The sequence below is a fragment of the Anguilla anguilla genome, chromosome 12, assembly GCF_013347855.1.
Source record: "Anguilla anguilla isolate fAngAng1 chromosome 12, fAngAng1.pri, whole genome shotgun sequence".
Taxonomy (NCBI): domain Eukaryota; kingdom Metazoa; phylum Chordata; class Actinopteri; order Anguilliformes; family Anguillidae; genus Anguilla; species Anguilla anguilla.
Genome location: NC_049212.1, coordinates 30,842,188 through 30,852,965, shown reverse-complemented (window position 1 = coordinate 30,852,965; position 10,778 = coordinate 30,842,188). Strand labels below are relative to the sequence as shown.

The window sequence follows — 10,778 nt, the reverse complement described above, 5'->3', positions numbered from 1 at the left end:
CCTTCACCCTTCCCCCTCACGGGTTCTGAGCAAGAACATAAACTAACAAAGCAAACAAAAATAACAACGACAAAGAAAGTAAGACTGAGCAGCAGCTTTTCAGCTCGCCCCTCATAGCTGGCTCAAAGCTCCTCCAGCTTTTCAGTGGCGGGTTTTCTTCCTTCTTCAAAAACGCGCTCTCTCGGTTTGCACTCCCTGTCTCAGCTCGGAACTGTGGAGAGGAACACACCTTTAAGCACCTGGGCTGATTAATCATTGCAACCCAGGCATGTGTGCTCTCTCCACCAGTCCATGGAGTGGTCATTTTTAGGGGAAAACCAGCTGGAAAAGCGGAACTGAACGCCTGTCTGAGTCACAGGCATCCTAGTTTTCTTATTGTCTCTGTTTGGCATTATTTGCTATTTTTTGTGCGAACGTCCCCTCTGAACTCCTTCAGCCGCAGTATAAAAACCAAACAGAACATACAGAGACGGACTATAATGGAGATTTTTGAATAGTATGCATTAGACTCAAGGTATGAGGATGCATTACCTGAGTGGTGTTCTGGACTGAGGTGCATACATGCACACACGCACGCACGCACGCACGCACGCACAGTAATCTGACAGCAGTGCTCTTAAAAATCTGCTACCGAAATCCTGCACCTTAAACCAAGAACTCACAGTGTTTTTTTCCTTTTTCACCCCTTTCTTCAAATCACTCTTACCTTTCCTTTATGACTTCAGGATCAACTTCTGCATTTACAAAGTGCATACAGTACAGTCCAAAGGTGTTAGGCCAGATTCCAGAAATCTATCCAATCATTTTGCAAAGTTCGAGGTGGAGGGGTGGGAGGGAGATAGAGTGGTGATTAAATTGAGTAAAATCTTATTTTTAAGACCACAGGTAGCCTAATACCATTGGCCTGTAGGGCGAGTAAAATAGACACTAACGTTTCAGGAAATATGGCAAAGAAAAAGGCGTTAGACTTAGATGTGTTGGGCTAAGTAAACATATTGTGCCGAAAAGGTTATTCCCTGTGAAAAACTGCAAAGAAGCTTAAGATTTCCTGGTGCAGCGTTCGGTGTGGAGTGGTCCAGCTGATGAGCAGTAATGTTAAAAGGAGAAGTCCAGGAAGATCAAAAGGTAGAAGACAAATAACTTGAAACCACTGCACCACAAATACAAAAAGACCTCAATGCAACTAGAGAGAAACTAGTTTCCCTGCCTGCAGTGAAATGGGGACTGCGATCTCTTGGTCTAAACGGATGTGTATCTGAAAAAGCCATTGCTATGTGCCGTTAACAAGAAAGAAAGTCTCCAGTGGGCCAAGCACCATGAGCACTGTACTAAGAAAGATTGGGAAATGGCAGATACACTTACTTTATGACCAGCAGATCGTAGTTGCTGATTCACTGTAGTACTGTTCACAAGTTTAGCCAGCGCTCTACCTCCCTCTCACCTCTCCAGCTCCCACTGTGGATAGACTTCCTATAATTTATTTAATTGTTATTAAAGCCAAAGGAGGCTATTTTGAGGAGAGTTGTGTCTTAGTTTTTTTTTAAGTAAAACTAATCTTTTTGTATTGGAAACTGGAAATTGGAACAAATGTTTGCACTTTGGTTTGTTTTTCAAATGTTCTTTTTTAATTGTTTTTTTAAATGTGCACAAATTAACTGTATTCTTTTCTACCTAAAACAAAAAATAAATAAAAAACCACAGGCAGCCTAATACTTATTGCCTGTATTGTATCAATTTCCATCTCCTCACAATCTAATGCCCTTGCAGTTGGCTTTTCTGTGCTTTTCTTATCTTCATTTTCACACTGGCCGCTTGTGGTTCTTCTCTGGAAGGAGCGCAGCCACTATGTTGTTCCTTCTCAAGATGCGCAGATGCTTTCATGACTTCTGCCTTCTGCTCAGCTCCGTCCACTGGCGGTTCTTCTTCCTCCTCTGTGTTTGGCCATTTCTGGAAAGAATCACTTTTCAAAGGCCCTGGTTCAAACTCAGGTCTCTTTTCCATCACAACCCTGTAATTATACTTCAGTGTCACTGATAGGTTGTGATAGAAATGATGTGTGCCTCTGCGTTTTAAATATCATTAACTATTGCTAGTTAACATTGGCTACCCAAGGCAGTAGGAGATAGCATGCTAGCTAGGGAGTTGAGTTAGTTTACTTTTAGCTATAAATGGTAAATGGACTGCATTTATATAGCGCTTTTATCCAAAGCACTTTACAATTGATGCCTCTCACTCACCAGAGCAGTTAGGGGTTAGGTGTCTTGCTCAGGGACACTTCGACACGCCCAGGCCGGGGATCGAACCGGCAACCCTCCGACTGCCAGACAACCGTTCTTATGTCCTGAGCTATGTCGCCCCTGACATAGCTCAGGACATAGTTACAAATAGGAGCTATAGTTACAAATGGGATTGTGCATTGCTAACTTAATAGCCTGCTATCTGTAATTGTAGCTACATTATGGCAGCACACATTATCCATATACATTTACATTACATTACATTATAGATTCTTAGCAGACGCTCTTATCCAGAGCGACTTACAACAAGTGCATTACAAAACTCAGAGACAAGCGCTTTACAACATTCCTGCAAGAGAGCTACAATAGGTATAACTTTGCAAAAAGTGTGAATTGTACCCCTTTTTTTTTTTTTTTTTTTTTTTTTTTTTTAAATATATATAAATTCCCACCCCCCACCCACCTAGTTGTAGATGAACCTAGTTACATGAAAATAACATGACGCGTGGTTACTCAGTTGAGGTTTAATGGATGTTAGAGGGTAGTGGGGGGTGATGAGGTGAGATGTAGCTTGAAGAGGTGAGTCTTCAGTCTACGTTTGAAGACGGCCAGGGTCTCTGCTGTTCTGACTTGCACAGGAAGGTCATTCCACCACCGTGGGGCTAGAACAGACAGGAGGCGTGACCGGGTGCTGGTGCGAGCCGGGGCAGGGACCAGGCGACATGTGGCAGCTGAACGGAGAGGTCTAGCTGGGGTGTAGGATCTGATGAGTTGACGTAGATAGGGAGGGGCTGACCCCCTGGCTGCTTTGAAGGCAAGCACTAATGTTTTAAATTTGATGCGAGCCATCACGGGGAGCCAGTGGAGGGTGGTGAGCAGGGGGGTAACGTGGGAATGTCTGGGGAGGTTGAAGACCAGACGCGCTGCTGCGTTCTGGATGAGTTGCAGGGGTCTGATAGATGATGCTGGGAGGCCAGCAAGCAGGGAGTTACAGTAGTCCAGGCGGGACAGGACCACTGCCTGGACGAGGAGTTGGGTCGAGTAAGTTGTGAGGAAGGGGCGGATCCTCCGGATGTTATACAGGAAGAACCTGCATGAACGTGTCACTGCTGAAATGTGCTCGGTGAGGGACAGTCTGTTGTCCATCACCACGCCAAGGTTTCTAGTTGAGGGTGATGGTGTGAGGATGGTATTACCTAAAGTGCAATATAGCGTCATCCACTAGCATGGTAGTTCAGCTTAGCTATTACATTACATTACATTACAGTAATTTTATCCAAAGCGAAGTGCAATAAGTGCATACGGAAGGTCATTGGAACAACTACAAAACACTGGTCTGATAAGGTATAATACGCATTATGAAACAGTTATTCAAAGCAATGTCCATCAAGTCCAGTTCACACTGTACTAAACTGTTCTATACTGAGCCAAATCATCAGTGCTAACGTTACTGTTGTTTGCTGTCCTAATCTGCAGTATGGTGCTGCGTGTCAGTGGCGAAACTTGTGACTGAGTTTTCTTAAGAAGTTCTAATATATATTTTCCATGTATTTCTCTCGTTTTCAGGAAGGTTAACAAGTTTAGCAAGCAATTAACAAAAACACTCTAGATGGAAGAACCCAGTTGGCAAGGGCCTGATGCCGATCGTCATCACCAGATCTGCATTCCCAACACTTCTGTTACATTCCAGTTAAATGTAAAAAAAAGACAGAAACATGCACCCATGTCTAAGTACTGACTAAGGCCAAAATAGGTTATCATCACAGTATGAGACTTGGCCTGGATGGACTTAGAGTACTGGGCCAGTCTTGTTTAATGTCGGGAGAGATAGTGCCATCTACATTTCAGCATAGCAGTGCTGGGTCCTCTTGGTATGGGCGGCTGACAGCGGGTCTATGGTTGCGGTGGAACACAATCAAGCGAGATGGCAGTCATTTCCACCCTGCTGCACCGTGTGGTTGATGAATATGTGGTTCTATCTGTTTATAGTTGCTTGAGCTGCTTCTTCGTCTTCCAGTGTCGATATCTGCAGAGAAACCTAACAGTTTCAGTTAGACGCACACAATAATTTTTTAAAGCATCTCCAATTCAGTTCTTCATCACGCATCACCCCTAGAATCTTCATAGGGGCACCTACAATTTAGGAGGGGAAAAGTTTGAGACTTCCAATAATTTATTTAATTGTAATTAAAGCCCAAGAAGGCTATTTTGAGGAGAGTTGTGTCTTTTGTGTTTTTTAAATGTGCACAAATTAACTGAATTCTTTTCTACCTAAATTTTTTTTTAAAAGACCACAGGGAACCTTAATACTTATTGCGTGTATTGTATCCATTTCAATCTCCTCACAATCTTCATAAACCCCCCACATGGTTTTCTTCATCTACAGACATGTTTCCTTTCTGCCGTTGTGTTTGGCTTTTCTTTGCATCTTCGTTTTCTCACGGGCCCATTGTGGTTCTTCCTGTAAAAGGCCCTGGTTCAAACTCCGGCCTCTTTTCCATCACAACGCTGCAATTATACTTCAGTGTCACACTGAGAGTTTGTGATATAAATGATGTGAGCCACTGCCTTTTAAATATCATTAACTAACGCTAGTCTGCTAGATAACATTAGCTACCCAAGGCAGTAGGAGACACGTTAGATGGTGCCACCATACAGAGGTCTAGGAATTGTCAGTTACAAACGTGAGTCTCTACGAGCTAGAGGCCTGCAAATACCAAGTGTCATTTTAAATCCATTAGACATATGTTAAAGGATCCAGGGTCATTGCTTGGTGACTGTGTGTCTACACAGCATACTACTCAGAGTAACATACTCCCTGGACTTGTATAGGTATCCTTCAGTTTTGATGTAGCTCAGTGGCTTTATTGTACCGTATGGTGTCATTTGCCTGTTTATTCCCTTATGCAGTCAGACAAGATGGGACTGATTACTGATGAATTAAGCCTTTATTGTGAATGGCAGAATCACGCAGACATTTATGAGAGCCAGGGACAGGTGTGTGCGCGTGTGTGTGTGTGTGTGTGTGTGTGTGTGTGTGTGCTTGTGGAAGCAGGCATGGTTAGCTACATAATAAATGGTGTTATTGACCCACGGAAGTTTGTCTTTACTTCCATTATTACAGTAGCTATAACCACATTGAAATTAAACAATGTTGATTATTTAAGAGCTGAATGGGGAGAACTTGTGAGATTGCAGTGTTGCCTTTTTCTAGTGGGGTGTTCTTACCATATTAAGTGCTCCTTTCTTTAAGTCACTTTGGGTAAAAGCATCAGCCAAATGCCTAAAGTGCAAATAGGTGAGTTTTGGTGCATGTATTAGATAATAAGCGTATGAGCAATGGGAATTACAGGGAAGTAAATGACTCTTGTATGTTAATTGGCACAGAAAAATATAAAGAGTGAAATATGCCCTGTGGGGTGTGTCTGACTACACTTCTCTAACATACTCCTAAGTATCTAATAATACTCCTCTTAGCTTCACACTTGTCGCGAAAGAGCACCAACACTTTTGATTTGGTGTACTCTTTCAGGAGCGTTTTCAGCTCTGAGAGAGTGTGCCTGACAACTTCGTTCTCAGTGTTGCGAGCTATGGCCCCCCCGCTGCTGATGGGCCGGCCGTTGTTGTCCAGGCAGCAGTAGGCGTTCCAGATGTAGTCGGGGACGTTGACCCGATTGTTGATCAAGTTATTTTTGGAAGGGATGGCGCCCACCAGCACGTAGGCCTGCGAGCACTTTGTGAGGTTTTTTTGCAGATCCGTCTCATACTTCTTCCAGGCCCCCTGGTTCAGCGTGCGGTTCTGTGGCACCACGTTGGTGAGTGTGAACGTGGCCTGACGGCTGTCCTCTGCAGGAAGGGGGGAGCACAGAGAGAGAGAGAGAGAGAGAGAGAGAGAGAGATAAAAGATATAAAGAGAGATGGAGGATCATTTTTAGGGGATGCTGCTTTCTTAAAAGTACATTCTCTAAATATCCGTTTCACAACTGTAATGTTCTACCTCAGGGTACTGCTCTCAAGACAACAAACCTGGTTTGAATAGCATTAGTAACACAATGCACAGCTGACCATACTCAATTCACTCTTAGAGACCCAATAACCAGTTTGGCAGGTCTGCTGGAATAAAAAACCAGCAAAAAAAGCGGAACTGAACGCTTGTCTGAGTCACAGGCATCCTAGTTTTCTTATTGTCTCTGTTTGCCATTATTTGCCATTTTTTGTGTGAGCATCCCCTCAGAACTCCTTCAGCCACAGTATAAAAACCAAACAGAACATACAGAGAAAGACTATAATGGAGATTTTTGAATAGTATGCATTAGTAGGGAGGTCGAACGTTCTGCCTGCAATGTTATCACAATGGGAGTTCCATGTACAAACATAAAACAAAATTGGCATCTGGGCTCACTTAAACAGGTAATTTGACAAGGAAATATACAAAATTGGAGTAGATAGAGCAATTAAATAATTTAAAGAGGGCACTGATAGTTCAGCGATATTATTCTTTTTACTTTAGAAATCAGGAAACTTGACTCTTTATGAGCATTTGTGCCTGCACTTAATGCTTCACCAAAATGAATGGGGTCATTATAAAAAATCTAACCACGTTGAAGGCATTATTACTCACCACATTAGTTCACCACTGAACTCACTGTGAAATGTTTAAAATATGAATTGGTTATTAGTTATTGATACGTTCGTATATTTAGGTGTCCTCAAAACGTTACAGCTGCCAGCGTCCTGAGGGCCATTTCAGAAGCGATCTGGCACCAAAAAAAAAAACGACCCTCGCTATCAAAATAACCCCAGAAGGGATTTTGTTTTGCTGAAATGAAATGTTATTCAAATTGTAGCCAATCCCTGTCTTGACATCATCCTGACTGTTCAATTCCGATTTGTCCAAATTATGCCGATGAAGAGGCCCTATGAAATGTTTTCTGGCATGTCTAGACAGCTAAGCCTTGATTGAACAGTGATATTTTAATATGCATTTCTTTGTCAAGGTCTTATCTACATTGTGGTATAAAGCGTTTGAGTTTTACGAATGGGTGTTTTTTGTAATTACGGTGCAAAGGAGACATGCACAGCCCTCTGGAATCCGAATCCACTGCGGATAGAATAGTATTCCATTGGCACCTATAACGTGCTGCTAGTGTATTAATTCTGGTGGCCAAGTCACCAGGAAAACTCTTTACGAATGGGTGTTTTTTGTAATTACGTTTAAAATGAGACATATGCCGTCTATGGATTCCAAATCTCCAACAATTCGAATAGCCACAGTTAGCTATGACCTGTTGCCGGTTTACATGTTTTCTGGTGGCTAAGTCGCCTGGAAAACTCATTTGAACAACAAGAATTTTTACATATATTTTTTCTCCAAGATGGTGTCTACAGTATGGTATAAAGGATTTTAGTTTTAATAATGGGTGTTTTTTTTATTAGGGTGAAAATGGGGACATGAGCCTGGTCGATTCCAGTCCCCAACTGCAATGGAATTTTGAAGCCACGGGGCCGCTGTTTGAAACTGAGACATTTTGGCACATATTGCCTTTTGAGAGTCATTCATTCATTCATTCATTCATTCATTCATTACCTTAATTTAACCAGATAGGTCATTGAGAACACATTCTCTTTTACAGTGAGGACCTGGCCAAGAGGGTACACACTTTTCATTAAATGACGCATCCCATAACAATACATACCAGTCACTGCGTACAGTATATTTGTTTTACTGTACGGATACCACAAAATATTGGTTCATGTTGTTGAAGGAACACGGATAACCCCACCCCCAAAATTCGCACAGGTGATGATGCGTTTCCCTCCAACGACAGTGATTACATGCGGAGCTAAGCGGCTAATTTTTTAAATCGTATTATAGGAAACAACAGTTATATTCTGGCAAATTAGCGATTTATATGTTGTTATTTCACTATACTGTATCATTTATGACATTATGCATGAAGAATAAACTGTCAAAATATGTTTTCTGAAAGATTGCCAAAACAGGTTTGACCTCCCTAGCATTAGACCCAAGGTATGAGGATGCATTACCTCTGTGGTGTTGTTTTGGATTGAGGTGCCCACGGTCATAGTCAGAGTCTATGTAGTCCTCATCAAGAGACTGATTCTGACCGAAGTACACCCCCTTGTGTTTGATTTCGAGCTCCTTCTCTTCCTCCATGTCTTTATCCCAGCTCCTGTCCACAAGCTGTGAAACAGCACTGCAGTCAGACCACTGTGTGTATGTGTGTGTGTGTGTGTCTGTGTGTGTGCGTGTGTGAGCGTGCATGCACATGTGTGTGTGTGTGCGTGCGTGCACATGTGTGTGTGTGTGCGTGTGTTTGAGAATGTATTGAATGGAGTGTGATGCTCATGAAAATATCACAGAGAGGAGTGTGACGCTGCAGCAGAGCTGCTGAAGTAAGTGGGGAGGAAGGTCGCCGTGAGTCTTCCTCAGTACTCACCTGTGGCTCTATACACCAGTCATTCTTTGTCGATTTATTGTCGCTAGTCTGAAAGAGGTAGGCGGAGTAGACGGCGATGCGGTGCTCCTTGTTGTACAGCGTGGCGAAGTGGTAGCGGTTGTTGAAGCGCTGACACAAACAGGCGGTGTTACGACTGTTAGGATTAGCCGCGTCCCACTTGGGCACCATGCGCTTGTAGAAGAAGTCCAGGCACTGCGCGTTGCTCTCGAAGCTTTTTACTACCTCCCCCCTCAGGGGGGGCAGGTGTGCCAAGACAAGGAAGCACAGTGCTGCCAAGACCTGCATCTGGGCCAGTGGAATTCAGAGAACCAGTTTAGCAGAATTCTGAACACTTTACCTGTAGCACACAGTCCACAGCAGGTAGCCACATTTTGGCTTGCATACAAACAAATGTGTGTGTAGATGTATGCTTGCTTGTGTGTGTGTGTATGCGTGTGTTTGTGTATAAAGATGTTTGTGTGTGTGTGTAAGTCTATATGGCTGTATGTGTGTATATGTGCATCTGCGTATGTGCATACATGTGTTTGTGTGTAGATATGTGCATACGTGTGTGTATTTGTCATGTACTGATTAGGAAGGACCATTCATAGAAAATGTTTCATTTTTTATCTTATTAATATGTAATCGTATATGGTGCCCTTCATAATATTTGCGACAAAGCAGATGCTCAGCTTTAATTAAAGGATATTTTTATACATTTTGGTTTCTCCATGTAGAAATTACACCACTTTTTATACATAGCCCCCAAAGCTGAGAATCTACACTTGAACCACATGTGAACAAAGCCAAATCGGGAACAAATGTGTCTTTGTCCCATATGTTATGGCGGTAATCAGGGGTAATGTTATACATTACCCCTGATTACCATACATAGTATACCATTTGTAGCAACTATATCCGAATAGTGCTTTGTGCTGAAGACCCCTCCTTGAATCATGCTAGATAGACCGCTACCCAAGCCAACTCACCTTAGTCCACTCCCTAACACATCTCGCCTGCTCTATATGTAGAGGAGTGAATACTGATGCTAAGTGTGGATCAAACCCTAGTATAGAGATCAGGTCTTTACTTCACTGGTAATGGGCTCTGCTTCTAACTCCTTTAAGCTCCTGTGAGATCTATACTCATTTAAAAAATTCTACAGAATTCAAAGCAACCTATTGACCCAAGTTTTTGGTTCGAAATACATATAAGTAAAGTTTATTTGAGCTCCCTCTCACACAATTGCAGTTAGCTAGGTGTTATGCACCTTACTGGTTCTTTTGGTTATATATGTGCCCCCTGCCCAGGGGTTATAACTCTAGCTGAGCATGTTACTGAGAATCTAAATATATAAAGGAAAAATTAATCATACAGACACTAAAAGAAAACCCCCCACTGTTTCTCACCTTGGTTTGGTCTCACTGTTGGAATGGGTTGTTACTCAGAGAAAAAGGCTGGTGTTGATCAGAAGTGTGTCTCCAAAAATCTGCCAAAAATCTCCCCCCTCACAGCCTTTTACATCCTTCCTTGACCCCTTTCTTCAAGCCACGCCCTTGGGCGGGTGATGCTGAAGTTTAGGGGAGTGGACTGTTGTTTGTCGCATGGAGAGAGAGAGATGGCACCCACAGCGACACAAAACCAAATAAACGCCTTCACCCTTCCCCCTCACGGGTTCTGAGCAAAAACATAAACTAACAAAGCAAACAAAAATAACAACGACAAAGAAAGTAAGACTGAGCTGCAGCTTTTCAGTGTGTGTGTATGTTTTTGTGCATATCAGTGTGTGTGTTTGTTTGTGTATTTGTGCGTGTGTGTGTGTTTGTGCATGTCAATGTGTGTGTTTGTGTATTTGTGCGTGTGTGTGTGTGTGTTTGTGCATGTCAGTGTGTGTGTTCGTGTTTTTGTGCATGAGTGTGTGTGTGTGTTTGCTGTGTTTTTGAGCGTGTGCGTGTGCATGTGATGAATAAAAGAGCTGATTGTGTAGAAACTTGTTTCTGCCGTCCCCGGCGATGGGACCTGGGCAGAGACTGGCACTGGAAGGGCTGAAGCTTGATGCAGTGTACCCTGGGAGTCTCCC

General features: G+C 42.8%; 2 protein-coding genes across 3 annotated transcripts in view; one reads left to right on the top strand and one right to left on the bottom strand.

The window, feature by feature from the left end:
• Nucleotides 1-10,778, top strand: part of bace1 (beta-secretase 1) — a 130,752-nt gene that overhangs the window by 91,441 nt on the left and 28,533 nt on the right. The gene's annotated exons all lie outside the window — the stretch shown is intronic.
• LOC118209302 (endonuclease domain-containing 1 protein-like) lies at nt 5,457-10,215 on the bottom strand. The gene is made up of 4 exons (XM_035384527.1): nt 10,108-10,215; nt 8,699-9,004; nt 8,286-8,442; nt 5,457-6,083 (listed from the first exon to the last, which is right to left on the bottom strand). Exons 2-4 carry the CDS (start codon nt 9,002-9,004, stop codon nt 5,677-5,679), a joined length of 870 nt encoding a protein of 289 aa, XP_035240418.1. The 5' UTR covers nt 10,108-10,215; the 3' UTR covers nt 5,457-5,676.

Excerpts from the sequence above, each read along its gene's own strand:
- LOC118209302 (XM_035384527.1), bottom strand. The coding sequence starts at position 9,004 with ATGCAGGTCTTGGCAGCACTGTGCTTCCTTGTCTTGGCACACCTGCCC. Across the intron at positions 8,443-8,698 it reads ACTGGTGTATAGAGCCACAG|CTTGTGGACAGGAGCTGGGA; the intron begins GTGAGTACTGAG and ends GCTGTTTCACAG. Across the intron at positions 6,084-8,285 it reads TCCAAAACAACACCACAGAG|AGGACAGCCGTCAGGCCACG; the intron begins GTAATGCATCCT and ends CCCTTCCTGCAG.